Raw genomic sequence first — 23203 nt, 5'->3', positions numbered from 1 at the left:
ACCTGCAACAGCCTCGACCCGACAACAATGTACACAGCCCAAAACCACACTCAACGTTGCGACTCGCACACCCATGAAAATCGACCCAAAGTTCGTGCCTCGACCCGACTTGTGACCTGTATGCGCGTCAACTCCCCCTACTGCCACATGTCTCGTCTGCAGTCTCCGACTTCTTCGGCTCGGCTTTGTGCGGCTCCTAGGCTAAAAAACGGTGTATTCAGCTCGGGTTGACATTTTTGACATCTCTCCATGTTTTTTACCCTCCCAATAGGAAAGACCTCAACAATACTTGGGAACAATTCGAGGGACAAAATTCTAGTGTACTCGAGTTTAGGGAAAACGTTTGCTAAAGTCATCCATGTAAGTGGTCTTACTATCGGCTCGATTGGAAGACTTGCCTTATGTATGATGACACATGCCCAGTGCCCTTGCACGTGTCATTTATGCTAATATAATATGATATGATGATGATGTGAGTTAGTATGATGTGATGTTATATTATGATGACGTTATATTATGATGGTACTATATGATGATATGATGATAAAGGTAATATGATGATGTTATATGATATGATGACATGATGACATGATGACATGATGATGATATGATGACGATGATGCACGATAACATGATGATATTTTATGTTAAGATGATGTGCATGTACGAAATGTCATGATGTATTATGATGAAGAGCTTTTTAAGACACAATCCTAAATGATGTTAATGATGATGAATGTACAAAGGTCAATGCATGCATGTTTGAAGTAATATGTGAATGATGTATAGGGTTGTGTCATAAGAAGGATTTAACATGAAAACTATAGGGACCTCATGCATATTGTGTATTCATTTACATCGGGTTACTTCCTTATTTATGATGATGAGTACGAATGTGTACGCTATGATGATGATGATCATCATCATGTCTTGCATGATATTCGAGAGTTTGTTGACCTCCGGTTCAGATATAGAGAACTAGCCCGACTATGATGGGCCTGCGGGAGTGTTAAACGTCTAGATAATCATGCTCACACTTGTGGATCATGTGTAGGGAAGTACTACACATCCAATTTTGTCCAGACTAGAGGTAAACTCTATGATGATTTTAACGATAGGTCCCCAATTATGAGTTTCATGTGTTTGCATTCCGTGACCCCAATAGTAGGGTCACTTATGAGTATTTCTTAAAATATTTAAGACGTGTGGTACTTCTATTTTTTTTCGATAAAGGCAAGAAACCCCTATACAGTTGACGATGACATCACAAGTAAAGATCATGATACATCTATAGGATAGTTGTATTTCAATTCTTAGACCTTAGATTAGTATAGGGCATTTTCAATTTTAATATTTTCATTGTTTTATTTAATATTTCGTTTATGTTGCTTTAAAGACCTTTTTGAAACATGTAGGTCCATGATGTTGTTTTACGAAGATGTTTTAAACGTTTATTTTTGGATGATAGTATTGATAGAAATCTAGAGTCCTTACATTTGAAACCATTTTTTAGAAGTATAAGAGAGGCTCCTTTTAGTTAATGTTTGGCCAACTTCTGCATAAGGCTTTGAGATGGCAATTTGACGTAAGTGGCCACTCCAATGGCTTGAAGAAACCTAATAACATACCAACCAGGGTCATACTGCCACCATTCAATGCCCAACCTTGCTGAGTACTCAAAAGCATGATGGTTATTGTGCCAACCTTCGCCAAATGCAAGAAAACTTATCCACCTGTGAATGAAAAAAAAAATTATAAATAGAAAAATATTATTCTACTGTTATTATAATTCTATTGTTCACATATTCTATTTTAGCAAATGTCATATACTTTTAATAAATTTTAAATTTAGATGACCTAAATTGGTTTAAAAATAATAATAAATTTCATGCAAAGAACGGTGTAAAAATGTATCGATATTTTATTAGAAGAAAGAATAATGGAGATCATTTTTTGTTTAGAAAAATAAAATAGTCTTATTGAAAATACAAGACATTAAATTTAGAAATTTGAATTAATGGAGACCAAATTATAAAAATATAGAAATTTGAATGTATGAACAAGTCTCAAAATACACTAAAATGATATTTTAATAAATAAATAAAAAAGAATCAATATTGTAGTATTATTGTTTTTATTCATTGAATCACATTTTTATTTCAACAATAAAAAATGGAACAAGGTATTAATTTAAATATGTTTTATGTTAAAAGTTATATAAATAGGTAAGTTGGTAAAAAAAACAAAAAAAATTAGTAATTTTGATACGGACAATAATTTTGTAGATAAAATATTAATCACTATTTTTAAAATATTGGTTCAATCTTCGATTCTTATCGTAGTTGAACTAAAAAAAAATGTTATAACGATGAACAAAAAAATCATACAATAAATTGAATTGGTAAACCATAACAATGATACTTACCAATTGTTTCTCGATAAGTCATTTGTTTTCCATTGTTGCTTTCCCCACATATGACATACTGAATTCACCATGAATGTTCCGTGTAAAAGCATTACGGTTCTGACGCACTATCATGCAAAAGAAATAATTTGTATCCGATGATAACTATATCAACTTTATTTATTTTTTAAAAAGGTTAAAAATCATCTCAGGTTTATTATAGACAATCGAGGTAAGTTTTTTTTTACCATTCCCCAAATGAAGTAAGGGAAGCCTCCCACGCCATAGAGTAGGAGTGCAAGAGCAATTGGATGAAGAAAATATGTTTTGTGAATAAACCTATAGAACGTTTGCTTCTCCAAATCACAAGCATTATCCAATTTTCGATGCCTTCCAAGCATTTCACTTAAGCTTCCATCACTCTTGTGAATAAGCCAAATAATATGGCTAGACCAAAATCCTTTTATCGGGCTATGTGGGTCTTTTTCGGTATCAACAAATTGATGATGATATCTATGCGTGCTCACCCAATTGATTGGATCACCCTGAAATAATACGAAGCATTAAAAGGTAACACAAGATATTTTGATATGCTTTAGAATTAACTTGTAAAGCAAAAGAATAAGCTGTGTCAAATGTCAAACCTGAAATGCATGAACTCCACAATAAGCAAACGAGTATTCAAGCCATTTGGGAATTTTAAAACTTTTGTGTGAAAGATTTCGATGATACGAAATAGTGATGCCAAAAAGACCGGTGATAATATATAACGTAAAAGAAATCAAAAGTGCACTCCAATTGATTTGAAATGGCGCAAAAATGCAAAGAAAATGCAAAAAGAAAAACGCGAACGCCACTTTTTTGTCAATCTTAGTCCATTTTTTCTTCCCAAATGACATTGAAGGCTTCATAATTCTCTTTGGCTCTGTTGATGCATCCACTAAAGTGGGATTGCTTTAGGTGAGGAGGCTTCACCACCCCTTGCATATGCATATATAGTGCAATTTTTAAGTCCCAATGTAAAAATTTAAGGCTCTTCTAACTAAATGTTTAGCTTGTTTAAGTGCAATATAATAAATGTTTAGCTTGTTTAAGTGCAATATAATGTTGATTAGGAGAAGATTGATAGATAAATGCATAATTATATAGTAGTAGTTACAATAATACTTATAATAACACTAATAATTATAATTTATTACATTTAAAGTAATTGTTTTCACTTTTTTTAAAACAACTATAGAACAATGCAGTATTGAGTAAGCTATGATGTTAATATCCCCTTTCCAAATTGGAGTTTCTAGAATTGCTCCCTTTATTTATAATGTGATGTAATATTTTAAGACTAATTGAAAGTGGATTATGTAAGCAATATATTTTGTTTTAGAAAAAAAAAATTAGAAATTTACCTCATTAATTGTACTTAATTAAATTATAGAAATTACAATTAATCAAACGTTTAAACTTCATCATAAAACACGAACTTCATCTTAAAACACTGTCATAGGCTTACGTGTTCAAAAACGTCTTTAAAACAACAAAACGAAATACTAAATGAAATAAATAAGCATTAAAATTAAAAACAAACACCCTATTCTAATGTAACTCTAAGAAAATAAATACCAACATTTTTTCTTTAATTATCAGGTATAACATCCCTTCTAGCATTTTTATTTTATATCATATCATTTTATCATAACTTTACATGCTTAAATCGGGGTTGTGCATCATGCCGAAACATCTTATTGCATGTCATTCATATCATACATCTTATCAAGTCACAAATGTCATATCATAAGCATATTTTGTCTCCCAGCATATCATGACATACCATACACATATCATATAATAGCACGTGTCATAACATTTACATAACATGTCATAGTCATATCATTTCATAACCACTTCACACATATCAAGCTTATGGCATGTGTAGAACCGCATGACACATGTCATCATACAACATCAATTTCTAACCATGTCGATAGTAAGGTCACTTACTTGGTCACTTACTTGGTCACTTATTTGGTGGGCCTTAGCCGACGTTCTATCCTATTTCCAAGATTGGCTTGACTTGTCTGTTGAAGTTTGTAACGATCTACACGAAGGTATTCCACCATATTAAGAACTTTAGTCCAATTATTGAAGAAAAGTACATCATGGAAGTTAAATTATTGGAACATAATGGTATGATATTATATGATATTGTCCACTTTGGTATGATATGATATTGTATAATAATGGAATTGATTTAAATTATTTGAACAAAGAGACTCCACAATGGTATGATATTGTCCACTTTGAACATAAGCTCTCATAGCTTTGCTTTGAGCTTCCCCAAAAGGTCTCATGCCAACGGAGATACTATTCCTTGCTTATAAACTCATGATCATTCCTTAAATTAGCCAACATGAGACTCCAACAATTATGCAGACCCTTTTCCCTCTGTGGCGTCCGATAGTTTGAACAAGAACTAGCTCAACTAGCGCCTACCGTTCCGTATATGAGCTTGTCTGGTGGGTCCATGTGCATGTGCATTGGTCGTGTGTAGAAAAGTACTACACATTCAATCTTGCCTAAATTGGTAAGCATAGCCCAAGGCCATAATGTTTTTATGAAAAGATAGATTACACCATGATTGCATTTGATTACATTTCTCGACCTCAACAGTAGGACTACTTACCAAGCAAAATACTCAAGTCACATGCTACTTATTTTTTTTAGGTAAAGGTAAACACGCCCTGACATGGATGACGACATTGTTTTGCAAGATAGTTACATTTTCTATATAAGTTGTAGCTCTAAGGTTAACATCAGGGTGTTTTTATTACTTTAAAATTATTGTCATTTCATTTTCATCATTTTATCGATATTTGCTTTTATTTGAAATGAATTTCGCAAAGGTTTAAGTCTATGGCAAGTTTACAAAAAACAAAAAAAAACAAAAAAAACAAAAAAAAAAACTATACGAACACAAAATAGATCCAAAAAGGTCCAACGCCATAATGTAAATTGATGCATAAAGTTTTATTGCAATGGTAGCAAGAAATTTATATTGGTATTTCTTTTATTCCACACTGAAACATTCCGTATAAACATCACTCAAAGAGAGGCTCCTTTAGTTAATCATTGGCCAACTTTTGCATATGGGTTTGAGATTGCAATTTGACATGAGTAGCCACTCCAATAGCTTCAAGAAACACAATAACATACCAACCAGGGTCATATTGCCACCATTCAATGCCCAACCTAGCTGACTACTCAAAAGCATGGTGATTATTGTGCCAACCTTCTCCAAATGTAAGCAAACTCATCCACCTATGAAAGAAAAAAAAAACACCTTTTTTTAAGCAAATAGCAAAATATAATTCTATGAATACAAACGTCCATTACTTAATAAACATATCATTTAATAATTATTTAATAGAATTCTTAATGTAATCATGAAACAAAACTTATACAATAAATTTATTTGATAATCATATAGATACATACCAATTTTTCGATAAATCTTTGGTTTTTTCCTGGTTGCTTTCTCAACATATGGCATATTGAATTCACCATGAACGTTGAGTGAAAAACTATTACGGTTCTCACACACTGTCTAACAAAAAAAAAAAAAAAAAAAAAACGTGTCAGTCATGACTATGTCTACTTTATTTATTTTTAAACATTTTATTTATCATAACATATAGATTTGTAACCAGAGATAAATATTTTTACGGTTCCCCAAATGAAGCAAGGAATGCCTCCGATGCCATAAAAGTATGACTGCAAGGGCAATTGAATGAAGAAAATATGTTTTGCGAATAAACTTGTAAAAAGTTTGGTTCTCCAAATCCCTAGCATTATCCAACTTTTCATGCCTTGCAACCATTTCACTTGCACTTCCATCCCACTTATGGAGAAACCAAATAAAATCGATTAAACCAAAATCCATTAATCGGACTATGTGGGTCTTGTTCAGTATCAACAAATTGATGATAATATCCATGTGCGTTCATCCAATAAATCGGATCACCCTAAATTTAAAAAGAATTAAAAATGTTTACAAGACAACAAATATCGTATTATCAATCCGCTTATAAAATCAATCATCAATGCATCGAATTTGACACTTCTAATAATAAAAGAATAAAGGGTGTCATGTAAAACCTAAAGTGCATGAACTCCACAATAATCAAACGAGTATTCAAGTTATTTGGAAACTTTGAAACTTTTATGAGAAAGATTTCGATGATACGAAATAATGATGCCAAATAGACCTGTAATGATCAATAAACAAAAACAAATTGAAACTACACCTAAGTTGATTTGAAATGGTGCAAAAATATAAAGAAAATGCAAGAAGAAAAAAGAAAAAACCAATTTTTTTTTTTTTTTTTTTTTTTTTTTTGTCTATCTTGTCCCATTTTCTCTTCCTAAGGGACATTGGAGGCTTAACAATTCTCTTTGGTTCTATTGATACATCCATTAGAGTGGGATTGGGATTGCTTTAGTCGAGGAGGCTTCACCACCCCTTGCATATGCATTTATAATGTATCTTTTAAGTCGCAATGTAATAATTTAAGCTCTTCCAACCAAATAAATGTATAGGTTATTTAAGTGCCATATACCTACTACTACTCAAATATGATACTGATTATCAAATATAATAGTAGTATTAATTATTATTGATAACAATAATAATCATAATGTATTATTCGTTTAAAATAATTGTTTCCACTTCCTTTAACAACAATTATATACCTCTATATATATATATATATATCATATTGACTTTAACATACCTTTAGTTTTGATGTATGTATCACATAACTTTCGAGTCTCTTTTTTAGTCTCTTTTTTTTATTGTTCTGTGATGTAATATTTTAAGATCAGTTTGAAAATATATTATAAACAATATAATTTGTTTTACAAAATATTAGATATTTAAATCATTAATGGTACCTAATTAAGTTTAATAAAATTAAATTATTCAAATTATAAATCTGAGAGATTTTGAGAATAAGATGATTAAGAAATGCTTAAAAGAATGGAAAGTTACTCTGTCCCTTTTTTCTTTTCCTTACCTCAATCATAGAAACTCTAAAATTAAACATGATTTTTTTGAGAGAAATTTGTGTTGGGTAACCTCCTGGACAATTTATTAGGATGATCTTGTTGCAAAGGATGCATGAAACAAGAATGCATGAAAATTCCCATAGCCATTACGTGTGTAATCTAAATTTCAAATCCTGAATCTTGACAATTTATTCCTAGGTATTAATGGACAACTCTCTAATATCTCTATATTGTACAATAATAATTATAGTTGTGAGTTGAGCGGCCTAAGTCTACCAACTACTGCAATACTCATGTAGATTCCTTTAACGCTAGAGGTTAGTAGGTAACCCTTTAATCAAAATTCTCAAACGACCTTCTTTATTAAGTCTTTCGGCAATCCAACATGCTTTCAATCACATATCCCACACAGAATGTATGATATCCCACATTGGTTGGTTCGTAGAACGAAACACCTTTATAAAGGTGTAGAAACCTTCTCCTAGCATATGCATTTTAAAGTCTTGAGGAAAAGCCAAGAAAAGTCCAAAAAAAACAATATCGGTTAGCTGGGTCTGAACCATTGCATAATTTTTTCAAGAAAATATCCTAAATAGTTGTGAAAAAAATACCAAGTTCACTTTCCTTTTTAATTCATGATACTCCTCATCAAACCAAACCATAAAATCTAACCAAAATTTAGTAGGATCAAAACTAGCTAAAAGTTCAAGAAAATAAGTTGAATCAGTCAAAGGTGAATGAGTAAATTCTTGAGTCTTTCTTCGTTTACTGTGTTTAAAGGGAAAGAAAAGATTTGAGACCGAATTCAATCAAACACTTATTCTATTATATTTACCTCGTAAAAGAATGTTTGAAGGTTGAAGTTCAGATTCTTTCACACCTCTTCGCATATTTTCCTTGGGTTTTCGTTATTGAACTTCGTGACAGCGTTCAAGTAATGCTGCAACAACAACAATCTAAAATCAAAGTAGTGGACTCAGTCGAAGATCGAGGGATAGATTGGTACTCACGGGAGGTGCGACAATTATTTGAGGTGGACAAAAAAGTTGGAACAGCCACGATTCAAAGTGTTTGAGGCTTATAGGTGTCAAAGCTAAGGTAAGACAATTCCGTAACGATAACAGTGTTGTTGTGAATGTTATGGAAACAAAGCAATAGTTGCATTTTTTATTTTAGTTGTAACCCTTAGATCAGTGAACTTCCATTACTTTGAGTTTAATGTTATTTTGTTTTCGATATTTTTATAGATGTTTACTTTTCCATTAATTAATTATGCGAATGTCTAAATCTACGTTTATGAAATGTTTTAAAGGATATATATAGATATATATATATATATATGAAAAAGTATATTAGACATATAATGGCATTTATATTTTAATAGAAAAAAATAAGGTGACTACAGTTGAAGGAAAATTTTGTGACTACAAACTACGTAACTATTGAAATCATGGTGTTGAAATGAAGCTGAGACAAATTGATTTGGGCATAGTTTAAACACTCTATGCTTCAACTAATTTATAATCACCATGTCTCTACACTAATTTTGAGATTTAAATCCAAGTTGGAGGATAGTTGCAAGTATGCAAGTTATGAGGTGATGTAGTGTATTATGGAAGAATTATGACATGAACTGTGAAAATTTAGGACCTAGGACCATTTACTTTGAATTCAAGTGATTTAAAATAAACCACTTAATAGACTTTACTCTCATGAAATTTTAAGAAAGTTTGATATAGATTATGTTAAGGGATTAAATCAATGGTACGTGTAAAATGACCAAAATGGCATAGTTATACACACGGGTATGTGATACAAATGATATTAAATGTTATACGGGGTTTGATTTCATGGTATAAAGTGATTATGCAAAGTTTTAAGGCCATCAAAATAATCTGTAAGTAACCACATTATTGGAGCTCGGAAATGCAAACACACCCAACATGAATGAGACCTATCATTTAATTAACCGTGTTCTTTTAGGCTACTTTCCAATTTGGGTCATCAAACGTGTATTTACTACTCTATACACGGACACATCAAGCAGTTCACATACCTTCTAGGCCTCGTGCTGGTCAAGTTGGCATCTCTAGTGTTGTTGTCGGACAACTGGAAGGAATAGCGAACATCGTAGTATCATGTTAAACATGACGATCATTTTTCTTTTCATAACGTACGCATCCGTACTCATCATAAGGAAAAATATCCGGATGCATGTGAAATACATTTATGCATGAAATCCCAACATTTTTCACAGCAATTACATTATATAAGACAATCCCCATTTTCTCCATTTCATTTCATTTGTAGCATAGCTTTCAATATATGTCTCAGGGTTGTACATCATAAATCTTTATATCTCTGTCTCAAAACATTTCATCGCGTGTCATACAATATATCATATCATGTCATGCAACATATTATATCGTTCAACCTATCTTATCTTTCAACATATCATACCATTCAATATATTGTATCACAAAATATATCATATCATATCAAGTGTGGGTTTCGGATGAACTCGGATTCTCACAGATCGGGTGGTTTTAGGTGTTTTGATCCCATAATACGACACGGGAGGTGAGGAGGAAGACGAAACGACAGAGAACCAAAAGAAAACGACGAGAATGTCAGAATGACGTTGTAGAGGAGAGAGGTCGCGAGAGAAAAATCGCAAAAGAATTTTTTTTTTCTTTCTTTTACTGCAAGTTAAGAGGGTTGGTTGAGATTTAGAGGGAGGAAGATGATGTTTGAATAGATTTTTGAGTTGCATAAAGTTTTATTATAATAGTAGCAACTAATTTATATAAAAGGTATTTCCTTTATTCCACACTCTGAAACATTATTTATTGGAGCATAATTATTTCCATACGAAGCATCACTCAAAGAGAGGCTTCTTTTAATTACTCCTTGGCCAACTTTTGCATGTGGGTTTGAGATGGCAATTTGACATGAGTGGCCACTCCAATGGCTTCAAGAAACCTAATAACATACCAACCAGGATCATATTCCCACCATTCAATCCCCATCCTAGCTGAATACTCGAAAGCATGGTGGTTATTGTGCCAACCTTCTCCAAATACAAGAAAACTTACCAACCTATGAATTAAAAAACAAAAAATTACATTTTTGTATCAACAATAAAAAAAAATAAAAAAGAAAAGAAAAGAAAAAATGATCGAACAAGTTATTAATTTAAATATGTTTCATGTTAAAAGTTGTATAAATAGGTAAGTTGGTAAAAGAAGTGAGTAATTTTTTATATGCATTTCAATATGAGCATAATCTTGTATTGCCTTTGTTAGTGAAATATTATTTTGATGAAACAAAAATCGATACAATAAATTGATTTGGTTATCGTATACTCAACAATGATACATACCAATTGTTTTTCGATAAATCGTTCGTTTTCCATGGTTGTGTTCCCCACATATGACATATTGAATTCACCATATATGTTGAGTGTGAATACATTACCGTTCTCACACACTGTGTAACAAAATAATAATAATAATATTAATAATGTGTCACATTTGTAAGATAACTATATCTACTTTATTTACTCAAATAGTTGAATTCATATAGATTTGTAACTAAAAGGAATTAGATTAACGATGATAGACGTAATCTTTTTTACCGTTCCCCAAATGAAGTAAGGAAAGCCTCCAATGCTATAGAGTACGAGTGCAAGAGCAATTGGATGAAGAATATATGTTTGGCGAATAAACCTATAGAAAGTTTGCTTCTCCAAATCACAAGCATTATCCAATTTTTGACCCCATCCAATCATGTCAATTATGCTTCCGTTGCTCCGGTAAAGAAACCAAGTAATGTGACTAAACCAAAATCCTTGGATTGGACTATGTGGGTCTTGTTCAGTATCAACGTATTGATGATGATATCTATGTGCGCTTACCCAATTGATTGGATCGCCCTAAAATTATAAAAATTATTAAAAATGTTAAAAAAACAACTCATATCTTGATATGTTTTAGAAAGTGTGTCAAAATCTGAAACCTGAGATGCGTGAACTCCACAGTAAGCAAACAAGTATTCAAGCCATTTGGGAATTTTGAAACTTTTGTGTGAAAGATTTCGATGATACGAAATAGTGATTCCAAATAGACCGGTGATAATATATAAGGTAAAGGAAATCAAAATGGCACCCCAATTTATTTGAAACGGTGCAAAAATGCAAAGAAAATGCAAAGAGAACAACGTGAAGGCCACTTTTTTGTCAATGTTGGTCCATTTTTTCTTCAAAGATGACATTGGAGGTTTCATAATTCTCTTTGGTTCTCTTGAAGCATCCATTAGAGTGGGGTTGCTCTAGTTGAGGAGGGTTGATATGCATTTATAGTGCATCTTTTAAGTCACAGTGTAATAATTTAAGGCTCTTCCAATATACATTATGTAAATGCAATATAACTACTCCAAGTTTGTCAAATATGATATTGATTATGAAAAGATGGATAATTACCTAGCTACATATAGTAATAATAATAGTATTAATTCTTATTAATAAAAATAATAATGATAATTTATTATCCATTTAAAATGATTGTCTTCATTTTTCAAAAAAAAACAACTATACCATATTGACTTTAACATAGATTTAGTTTTGATGTTAACATCGTCTATGAAATAAGTTTCGAGTCTCCCTTCTTTTATTTGTTGTGTGATATATTTTAAAAGTAGGTGAAAATGTATTATATAAACAATATAATATGTTTGATTAAGTCCATCAATTTAAATTATAAACTTTAACATATGAATTAGAGTGAGGTTGAGGTTCAGGTTGAGGTTGAGAATAAAATGATTAAGAAGTGCTTAAAGATCTGAAAGTTTACTTATACCAACAAAGTGCACTTTTTTTTCTTTTTTTTTTTCGGTAGCTCAATCATAAAAACTTTAAAGTTAAACATGATTTTCTTGAAGCAATTTATTTTAGGTGACCTCCAAAAATTTTTCCTAGAATGACCATGTTGCAAGCAGAGAAATGTCTCGAACCATTAAGTGTAGAATCTGAATTCTAAATCGTAATATGAATCCTAGAATGGATTATTATATTTAACAATCATTGTGAATTACTGTCTCTAACTATCATTTAACAATCATTGTGAACATATGAAGTGCAACGTGACAACTAATCTAACTCAAGTGCATATACAAACACGACCAATCTAGACAATTCATTTCAAAGTATTAGTCGATGACACTCTAATATCTCCATGTAGTACAATAACTATAATTGTGAGTTGAGAAAATGAATTGAACCGGTTGAATCGAATCAAATAGTTTAACTCCCTCACCTTCCTCACGTAATTTTCTTAAGGTTTTCATTATTGAACTTTGTGACAGCTTTCAAGTAATGTTGCAACAACAACAATCTAATATCAAAGTAATGGACTCGGTCGAAGATCGAGGGATAGATTGAGTACTCACAGGAGGTGCAACAATTAATGGAATGTTTTAGAGGTGATGATATGTTATAGCATTTGTTTGTTTGTCATAGAGTCAAACACTTGGTTTAAATTTAATTAATTCTCCATTACAATAGCTAATAGGTTTGGGTTAGGGGTGGAGATTCAAATAATTGTAACAGCTGGCAGCTCATTCATTTGGCTTAAAGGTTAAATTAACTCTTCATAATTTCATACCTAATTAGTTTGGTTATATTAGTTTATAAAGTTCAAACCTAATATTTTATGTTCTAAAACCCATGCTCCAAAACTACCCATCACGCCGTGAGAGGGCTAAAATCCAATTTATATCATGACATAGCTCATATACCATCGAGGGAAAATTAAAAAAAAAAAAACAAAAAAAAACAAAAAAGTAAAAAAGAGAGAAAGTTGTCCCACGTCGATTATGCTGAAGAAATGGGGAGTGGAGGAGTTCGACTCCACTGGAAAAGAGAAGTTCCTTGCTTAATTCCATCCCACTTGAACGGTTTGAAGCTAGTTAAATATAATACGAGGTACCTTGTTTACTTTCATCCCACCTGATGGGGTGAACCTAATTGGATTTGACTTGGTTCTATCATGTTCGAATTCATTCCTACTAGTTTCTTCTCTTCGAAGGTTTTCAAGGTTAGTATGACTACCTTTAGTAGTTTAAATTATTTAGCGTCGAACTTAAATTATTTTATGCAAAATTAGGTTTAAATTATTTTACCTAAAATTAGGTGTAATTATTTTAAATTATTTTATGCAAATAAAGACCCACGTAAATTCTTGCTAGGGAGGTGAAGACATTAGATAATCAAGATATGACCCTCATGACATATATGTAGTAATCAAGATATGACCCTCTATATTTATAGTGCATTTTATTAATACTCTATCATCAACGTTTAGATCATTACTCTTGTTATTTACAACAATTGTTCCATCGTTTTTCTTATTGAGAATTAAAGAAATGGACATTTCCAGTCTAACTCATTGTCTACATAAATTAAGTTATTAAAAAAGATAGAGGCCAGACAAGCAATAAAGGTTCGTTTAGTAGATAGCAAATGAATCATCGATATAATATTAGAGTTTAGGTGACAAAAAAAAAAAAAAAAAGATTTGAATAACATGTAATATCATTAATAATTTGTTTTCGAATTTTATGATTAATGAAATTGAATAACATGTAATATTATTTGTTTATTTTTCATTCCATCTTGATTAGGAGAAGATTGATAGATAGATACATGCATAGTTATATAGTAGTAGTTACAATAATACTTATAATAACACTAATAATGATAATTTATTACGTTTAAAATAATTATTTTCACTTATTTTTTAAACAACTACTATACAACAATTCATTTAACTCTATTTGAAAAATACAATTAATTCCCATGCTCGCTAGTCTCCATATATTGGTAATTTTCTTGATACAAAACATATTAAGTCATACTTATGAAGAAAAACTTAAGCTCAATCCTAATTTGGGCATAAAGACAAGGACTATGAAATTAGACTTAGTGATCAGTTCTAAAAAAAATTATGGACGTGATGGACTAAACTGTAGTGTAATGACTCTAGATTTCTACTTACCTAGAGTGACTACTGTCATCGTGACGTAAACATTTTTGTACGGAAATAAGCATTTAAATTTCATCTTAAGATACTATTATGGACTTATGTGTTTGAAAACGTGTTTAAAACAACAAAATGAAACACTAGATGAAATAAATAAACATTAAAATTAAAAACACCTCATTCTAATCTAGCTCTAAGAAAATAAATACAACTACCCTATGTATGTGTCATTATCTCGAATTTCGATGTTGACGAGCCTTGTAGGAGTTGCAGGAGTGTCTTGCCCTTACCTGAAATAAAAGTAGCATTTTAATAAATAATCAATAAGTGGCCCCACTATTGGGGTTAGATGCAAACACATGCAATCATGAGTGAGACCTATCACATCAGACTATATTCCTTAGGCGGCTATCCTAAACGGGTTAATTGGATGTGTATTATTGTTCTACACACGATCCAAACGTGCGAATATGGATCTACCAGCCGGTTCGCACGCCTCCTAAGCCCATTTCTTGTCAGGCAAACATTCTCTGGTAGTGGTAGATGTGGACACCCATTTAGGAATAGCGATCATCGCAACATTATAATAAATATAATGAGTCTAAATATCATAAGCATACCGTGTCTCCCATCATAGCATGTCATAAAACATATAGTTAAATGCATCATATCATAACATATATCATAACATTCACATATCATATAGTAAAGGTTTTGATATTGTATAATAATGGTTTTGATTTAAATTATTTGAACAAATGGACTCCACAATGGTACGATGTTGTCCACTTTGAACATAAGCTCTCATGGTTTTGCTTTGGGCATCCCAAAAGAACTTATGTGACTGGAGATACTATTCATTGCTTATAAACTCATGTTATTCCCTAAATTAGCCAATGTGGGACTCCAACAATTATGTAGACCCTTTTCCCTTTGTGGCATCCGATAGTTTGAACAAGCACTAGCTCAACTAGCGCCTACAGTTCCGTATATGAGCCTGTCTGGTGGGTTCACGTGCATGTGCATTGGTCGTGTGTAGAAAGAAGTACTACAAATTCAATCTTGCCTAAATTGGTAAGCATAGCCCAATGCTATAATGTTTTTATGAATAGATAGGTTCCACCATGATTGCATTTGATTACATTTCCCAACCTCAACAGTAGGACTACTTACTGAGCAAAATACTAAGTCACATGCTACTTATATTTTTAGGTAACATACTCAAGTCACATGCTACTTATATTTTTAGGTAACGGTAACACACTCTTCCATGGATGACGACATCGTTATGCAGGGTATAAGAATGAAGTTAAAATAGTTGCATTTTCTATATAAGTTGTAGCTCTAAGATTACATGTCATTTCGTTCTTGTTATTTCATTTATGTTTGCTTTTATTTAAAAAAAACTTCACGAATACAAAATAAATCCAAAAAGGTCCAACGCCGTGATGTAAATTGATGCATAAAGTTTTATTAAAATGGTAGCAACTAATTTAATTATATTGCTATCTCTTTTATTCCACACTGAAACATTCCATATAAAACATCACTCAAAGAGAAACTCCTTTTAGTTAATCTTTGGCCAACTTTTGCATCTGACTTTGGGATGGCAATTTGACATGAGTGGCCACTCCAATGGCTTGGAGAAACACAATAACATACCAACCAGGGTCAAATTGCCACCATTCAATGCCCAACCTAGCTGAGTACTCGAAAGCATGGTGGTTATTGTGCCAACCTTCTCCAAATGCAAGCAAACTCATCCACCTATGGAAAAAAAAAAGATGCAATTTTTTTTAAAAAATAGCAAAATATAGTTCTTTCCTTAATACAAACATCCATTTCTTAATAAACATACCATTTAATAATTATTTAAAAGTATTCTTAATATTAAGATAATAAGATAAGGGGTTTTGATAATCATTTACTCAACAATGATACATACCAATTGTTTCTCGATAAATCGTTTGTTTTCCATGGTTGCTTTCCCCATATATGACATATTGAATTCACCATAAATGTTGAATGTAAAAACATTACCGTTCTCACACACTGTCTAACAAAAAAGAATAATGTGTCATATTTTATCTATCATAACTATATAGATTTGTAACACAAGAATTAAGCAAATGAGGATAGAGGTAAGTTTTTTTTACCGTTCCCCATATGAAATAAGGAATCCCTCCAACGCCATAAAGTATGATTGCAAGCGCAATTGAATGAAGAAAATATGTTTTACGAATAAATTTGTAAAAAGTTTGGTTCTCCAAATCCCTAGCATTATCCAATTTTTCATGCCTTGCAACCAATTCACTTGCACTTCCGTCCCACTTATGGAGAAACCAAGTCAGATGACTAAACCAAAATCCTTTAATCGGGCTATGTGGGTCTTGTTCCGTATCAACAAATTGATGATGATATCGATGTGTGCTCACCCAATAGATTGGATCACCCTAAATTTTGAAAAGTATTAAAAATGTTTAAAAGACAATAAATATCTTGATATGCTTTATTATCAATCGTTTATAAAACCAATCTTGAATGCATCTAATTTGAAACTTCTAATAATAAAACAGTAAAGAGTGCGAGGTAAAACCTGAAGGGCATGAACTCCACAATAAGCAAACGAGTATTCCAGCCATTTAGGAACTTTGAAACTTTTATGAGAAAGATTTCGATGATACGAAAGAGTGATACCAAATAGACCTGTAATAATAAATAAACAAAAACAAATCAAAAGTGCACCGAAATTGATTTGGAATGGCGCAAAAATACAAAGAAAATGCAACAAGACTAAAGCAAAAGCCAATTTTTTGTCCATCTTGTTCCATTTTCTCTTCCCAATCGACATTGGAGGCTTCACAATTGTCTTTGGTTCTCTTGAAGCATCCATTAGAGTCGGATTGCCTTTGTTGAGGAGGCTTCACCTCACCACCCCTTGCATATGCATTTATAGTGCATCTTTTAAGTCACAATGTAATAATTTAAGTCTCTTCCAATATACATTATTTAAACGCAATATAACTGCTACAAGTTTTGTCAAATATGATATTGATTATTATGAAAAGATGGATATTTATCTAGCTACATATAGTAATAACAATAGTATTTATTATTATTAATAACAATAATAATGATATTTTATTATTCATTTAAAATAATTGTTTCATTTAAAAAAAAATCTTATTGACTTTATCATAGCTTTAGTTTTCATGTTAACATCGTCTATGAAATATGAGTTTCGTGTCTTACTCCCCTTTTTTGTTGTGTAGTACATTTTAAGACTAGTTGAAAATGTATTATATAAACCGTTTTAGAAAATATTAGATGTTTACATCATTAATCGTACTTAATTAAGTTTATCATCAAAATTAAATGATTCAAATCATAAATTTTAACATCGGAAAGAGAGTGATCTTGAGTATAAGATGATTTTATAAAAACTCTAAAGTTAAACCTGATTTTCTTAAAGGAATTATTGTTGGGTGACCTACTAGGAATTTTTTAAAGATGACCATGTTGCAAAGGATGCAGGGGAAATGCCCGAGGCCATTAAGTGTAGAATCTGAATTCCACATCCTAATTTGAAACTTGGAATGAGTTGTTACACATACCGTCTTTAGCTATCATTTAACAATCATTGTGAACATATGAAATGCAACCTGACAACAAATCTAACTCTGGTGCATATACAAACACGACCAATCTAGACAATTCATTTCAAAGCATTAGTCGATATCACTCTAATATCTCCATGTACTACAACAACTATAATTGCGAGTTGAGAAAATGAGTTGAACTGGTTGAATCGAATCAATAAATACTTTAACTCCCTCACCTTCCTCACATAATTTTTCTTGGGTTTTCCTTATTGAACTTTGTGTCAACATTCAAATAATGTTGCAACAACAACAATCTGATATCAAAGTAGTGGACTCGATCGAAGATCAAGGGATAGATTGAGGAATTACTCACCGGAGGTGCGACAATTAATTGAATATTTTAGAGGTGATGATAGGTTATAGCATTTGTTTGTTTGTCATAGAGTCGAACACACTTGGTTTAAATTTAATTAATTCTCCATTACAATAGCTAATAGGTTTGGGTTAGGGGTGGAGATTCAAATAATTGTAACAGCAGGCAGCTCATTCATTTGGCTTAAAGATTAAATTAACTCTTCATAATTTCATACCTAATTAGTTTGGTTATATTAGTTTATAAAGTTCAAACCTAATCATTTGTGTTCTAAAACCCATGCTCCCAAACTACCCATCACGCCGTGAGAGGGCTGCAGTCCAATTTATATCATGACATACATCATATAGAAGTGGGCAGTTTGACTCCACTGTAAAAGAGAAGTTCCTTGCTTAATTTCATCCCACTTGAACGATTTGAAGCTAGTCGAATATAATATGAGGTACCTTGCTTCCTTTCATCCCATCTGATGGGGTTTGAAGCTAGTCGGATACAATATATTTTCTGATGGCTCGAGGCTAATATTTTGGCTGATTTGGCTTGGATAAGTTATGTTCGGATCCTTTCATACTAGTTTCAACTCTTCAACCTTTGATTCTACATTTCTATCCCGAAGTAATGAATTGGGTTCGTATAGGCATTTTTGATGCCACTATTGAAATAGCTTTTCTGGCTATATTTTCGGCTACTCCACTCATTTCATAAAGTATTCTACCTCGTATAACAACAGCTACCCAATATTCGGGGATCCTTTCCCTAAACCCATACGTGTTTCTGTGGGTCTTAGTGTAACGGGTTTGTCTGGAAATATACGTACCTATATTTTTCCTCCGCGTCGTGCATTTCGTGTCATTGTCCTTCGTCCCACTTCGATTTGTCTAGATGTGATCCAAGCGGGTTCAAATCCTTGAATAGCGTATCTACCAAAGCAAATACGATTGCCTCGATAAGATATTCCTTTCATTCTTCTTCTATGGTGTTTCCGAAATCTGGTTCTTTTCAAGTTATAGTTGATGGTTATTTCTCAAAGCTTTCATGGTTAGTATGAATACCTTTTAATAGTTTAAATTATTTAGGGTCAAACTTAAATTATTTATACAAAATTAGTTTTAGCTAAATTTAAATTATTAGGATAAATTTAAATTATTTTATGCAAATAAAGACCCATATGAATTCTTGTTAGGAACACTTAACTTAATCCAGACATGAGCCTCATTTCATATATGTAGTAATGATCTTGATATGAATTAGATAGATATATGCACATATTTGAAGTTCAACATACATAAGATCGAAACCAAACATTCCATAATAAATATGTTATATCTGAGAATATTTGCTAAAACCACTGCACCTACATCATATGAAAGTTCTCTACTTATAATCAAATAAATAGAAATGGGGAGAGCAATAAATGAAAGCTACGGAAGGCAAATATCTAGATATTTACTTATAATAAAATGGTAAATGGCATACATAATAATAATACATTTAATGTGATAACAGATAATTGAATTAAATCTTCTAAACAAAGCACACAAACATAGAGGCAGAGTTAATTTTTCCATTCTCAAACATTTATAGATGAAATTAAAAAGGTTATTTTAATGATTCTGAAACGCCTTCTTTTGGCTTGTCCATAGCTAGCCTTTGCTTGTGAGTTGGAGAGGGTTGTTTTACATCAGTGGCCACTCCAATGGTCTGAAGAAACAAAATAACATACCAACCAATATCGAGCTGCCACCATTCAACCCCAATCCTAGCTGAATACTCAAATGCATGATGATTATTGTGCCAAGCTTCTCCAAATGATATCAAACTCAACCACCTAAGAACACAAAGAACCCTAATAAATTGCAAGATACAACAAACAAACCTTAACAATAAAAAAATAAAAAAACTGACCAATTATTTCTACTCAAATCCTTTGTGTTCCATTGTTGTTTTCCCCATGAATGACAAATTGAATTTACCATAAAGGTCGTGTGAAATAACATGACGATCCTCACGCACTGCAAAATGAATAGAGATTCTATTATAGATGGATAGAGGAAAGGAAAAGAATTGGAGAGAGATTTTAGTTTACCATTCCCCATATAACAAAGGGTGTTCCTCCAACGAAGTAGAGAAGGATTGCAAGAGCTATTGGATGAAGAATGTATGTGTCATGAATAAACCTATAAAAGGTTTGTTTCTCCAAATCACTAACATTATTTGGCCTTCCATACTTCAAAACCAAAGTAAAAACGCCTTTTTTTGTATCCTTACGATCAATAAAGTACTCTGGACAAACTTTATTAGTCAAAGTTATGGAATCCAAAAACCATATTAAGTAACTAAACCAAAATCCTTGAGTAGGACTATGTGGATCTCTTTCGGTATCAGCATTTTGATGATGACATCTATGAGTACTCACCCAATCGATTGGATCACCCTGTAATCCAAACGAAGTAAATATAAATAAATAAAAAAATTTCGAGTGATAGTGAAAATGTTTTGAGATTTGAAAAAGTAGAATAAAAAATATCAAACCTGAAATGCATGAGTTCCACAGTATGCGAATAAGTATTCAAGCCATTTAGGAAGGTTGAAACTTCTATGTGAAAGATTTCGATGATACGAAATAGTTATTCCGAAGAGACCTGAAATGACGTATAAGGCAACGGCCACCCAAAACGCATTCCAAGTGAATTGGAATGGTGCAAAAATGCAAAGGATGTGGATAATGGAAAAGGTAACTGTAACAAGTTTCTCTCTGTTGGTCCATTTTCTGCTACAAAATGGCATTTCAGGCTTCGCCATGTGCTTTGATTCTTGTTTTGAAGTGCCCATTTTGCAGGGCTTTGGTGTGGTTCTGGTGTGGTTCGAGTTAATTAGCCACCTGTTCTACCCTCTTTATTTATAGTGCATTTTTAGTCTCAATCTAACATTCTCTCCTCCCACCAAACCAATACTCTATGAACGTTTAGATCATTACTCTTATTATTTATAACAATTATTCCATCATTTTTCTCGTTCAGAACTAAAGAAATAGACATTTGTAGTCAACTCATTATATACATAAATAAAGTTATTCTAAAAGATAGAGGCTCGGTGGGCTATTAAAACCCGTGAAGGCTCGCTTGTAGATAGCAAGCTAATCATCCATATAATATTACAAAGGTTAATTCATAAAAGTTTAAATTGAAACAAAATTAAAATATCTTTTTTTTTTTTTTTTATACTTTAAAAGAAGGGTAATAAAAAAAAAATTAATTTGACAAATATATATATATATACATATGAATCTTGAGAAAATAAGCCTAACTTTGTAGATAAAATAAAAATGGACAAAATTTCAAATTTACTTTCAATAATGAACCATTTCCAAATATCATTAATAATTTGTTTTCGAATGTTATGATTAATGAAATTAAATAACGTGTAATATTATTTGTTTATTTTTCATGTGGCAGCATTTTTTAATGATAGATATTAATTCCATTTTAATCAAATATTAAATATGATACCGTATCAATTTTAAAAAAATAAAATAAAATAAAATATGTCCTACCTGGATTAAGAACATCACCCCTAAACAAAGTAATTTATTATGTCTCAAACTTTTTTTTAATAATTTATTAAAAATTTTAATTTTCTTTTTTAACCTCAAATTGAGAAAGATATATTATCATTAAATATATAAAAATAAAAATAAAAAACTCAAGAAAATCAAAATTAAGTTTTTGTTTCCTTGTGACAAGAGGAGGAAGTAGACCTTTTATTATAAATATATAAAGAACGAATGAAGGAGGCCAACAAAGACAGGCTATTAACTAGTTCGTTGTAATAGTCTGTCCATCACAACAATTTCTTTGTTTTCGCATGCATTCTAGTCTAGCTCAAATTTCTCACTACCGAACTTGGTAAAACTGTCAGGGTCAATGTCAACTTCAATGACATAACTACGTAATTTTTTCAAGTAGATTCTACTTCGAGAGCCAAGTTTATGGTCTTCAATGACAGCAGTCACTCGATCTAGAATGATTTGATTCTTTCTAAAGTATCTTTTAAAAAAAAAAAACATAACAAGCGACTTTTGGATATGATGGCAAAACTTTTATTAAAACCAAAACTTAACTAATGATGTAAAGCTCGTTCTAAATCTTTGTAATCTTTTGACCAAAATTTAATCATTTGGTTAATTTAAATTATACCTTCAAAAAATATGATTATGAGAATGGTTATGATTTTTTTTTAGATGTTTGGAAGAACATACTTTATGTCATGTTATTAAAATTTGATAGACGTGTTTGGTTTATAATATTGTCTAGAATGAAATGGCCCTTAGAAAAGTCTTACTTTTAAATTCTTTGATTATTGAATGCATGTGCGTTCATTAATTCTTGAGTAATTAAAATAATACTTCGATTGGTGACGTTAATTTCTTTGGTTTCTTCCTCAGAAATATAATAATGTCACGTGTCGTCGATATAAATATTTATAATCGAGTTAGATTATGATATTTGAACTCACGTTCAATTAAGCACAAACGTACAAAAAAAAAATAATAACCTTGATAAACCATGTTCAATTTTGTGCAATCCACGTTCTTCTTTCATTATTATCCTAAAAGTCAACTCATCAAATGAAGGCAACCCACACTTCCACGTTCTTCTTCGACGATTTTTCTTCCCAAACCGAGCACTTCCAGTGAGCGTGAGGCACGAATCCTCAGAGTTCTTGA

General features: G+C 31.6%; 3 protein-coding genes and 2 pseudogenes across 3 annotated transcripts; all 5 read right to left on the bottom strand.

Annotated features, from left to right (window-relative positions):
• Positions 1-1425: 1425 nt before the first annotated feature.
• LOC111790270 (palmitoyl-monogalactosyldiacylglycerol delta-7 desaturase, chloroplastic-like) lies at positions 1426-3379 on the bottom strand. The gene is made up of 4 exons (XM_023671135.2): positions 3049-3379; positions 2653-2949; positions 2426-2532; positions 1426-1733 (listed from the first exon to the last, which is right to left on the bottom strand). Exons 1-4 carry the CDS (start codon positions 3313-3315, stop codon positions 1538-1540), a joined length of 867 nt encoding a protein of 288 aa, XP_023526903.2. The 5' UTR covers positions 3316-3379; the 3' UTR covers positions 1426-1537.
• Positions 3380-5245: 1866 nt separating this feature from the next.
• Positions 5246-8355, bottom strand: LOC111790269 (palmitoyl-monogalactosyldiacylglycerol delta-7 desaturase, chloroplastic-like; annotated as a pseudogene).
• Positions 8356-10347: 1992 nt separating this feature from the next.
• Positions 10348-11779, bottom strand: LOC111790268 (palmitoyl-monogalactosyldiacylglycerol delta-7 desaturase, chloroplastic-like; annotated as a pseudogene).
• Positions 11780-15948: 4169 nt separating this feature from the next.
• On the bottom strand, positions 15949-17451 carry LOC111791867 (palmitoyl-monogalactosyldiacylglycerol delta-7 desaturase, chloroplastic-like). The gene is made up of 4 exons (XM_023673368.2): positions 17099-17451; positions 16659-16955; positions 16448-16554; positions 15949-16269 (listed from the first exon to the last, which is right to left on the bottom strand). Exons 1-4 carry the CDS (start codon positions 17393-17395, stop codon positions 16074-16076), a joined length of 897 nt encoding a protein of 298 aa, XP_023529136.1. The 5' UTR covers positions 17396-17451; the 3' UTR covers positions 15949-16073.
• Positions 17452-18759: 1308 nt separating this feature from the next.
• LOC111790267 (palmitoyl-monogalactosyldiacylglycerol delta-7 desaturase, chloroplastic-like) lies at positions 18760-21307 on the bottom strand. The gene is made up of 4 exons (XM_023671132.2): positions 21010-21307; positions 20564-20911; positions 20383-20489; positions 18760-20305 (listed from the first exon to the last, which is right to left on the bottom strand). The coding sequence occupies exons 1-4, from the start codon at positions 21277-21279 to the stop codon at positions 20077-20079; spliced, it is 954 nt and encodes a 317-aa protein (XP_023526900.2). The 5' UTR covers positions 21280-21307; the 3' UTR covers positions 18760-20076.
• Positions 21308-23203: the final 1896 nt, after the last annotated feature.

This window comes from Cucurbita pepo, chromosome 3 (assembly GCF_057944985.1).
Source record: "Cucurbita pepo subsp. pepo isolate OVF chromosome 3, ASM5794498v1, whole genome shotgun sequence".
Classification (NCBI taxonomy): Eukaryota; Viridiplantae; Streptophyta; class Magnoliopsida; order Cucurbitales; family Cucurbitaceae; genus Cucurbita; species Cucurbita pepo.
This window is presented reverse-complemented; position numbering and strand designations above follow the sequence as displayed.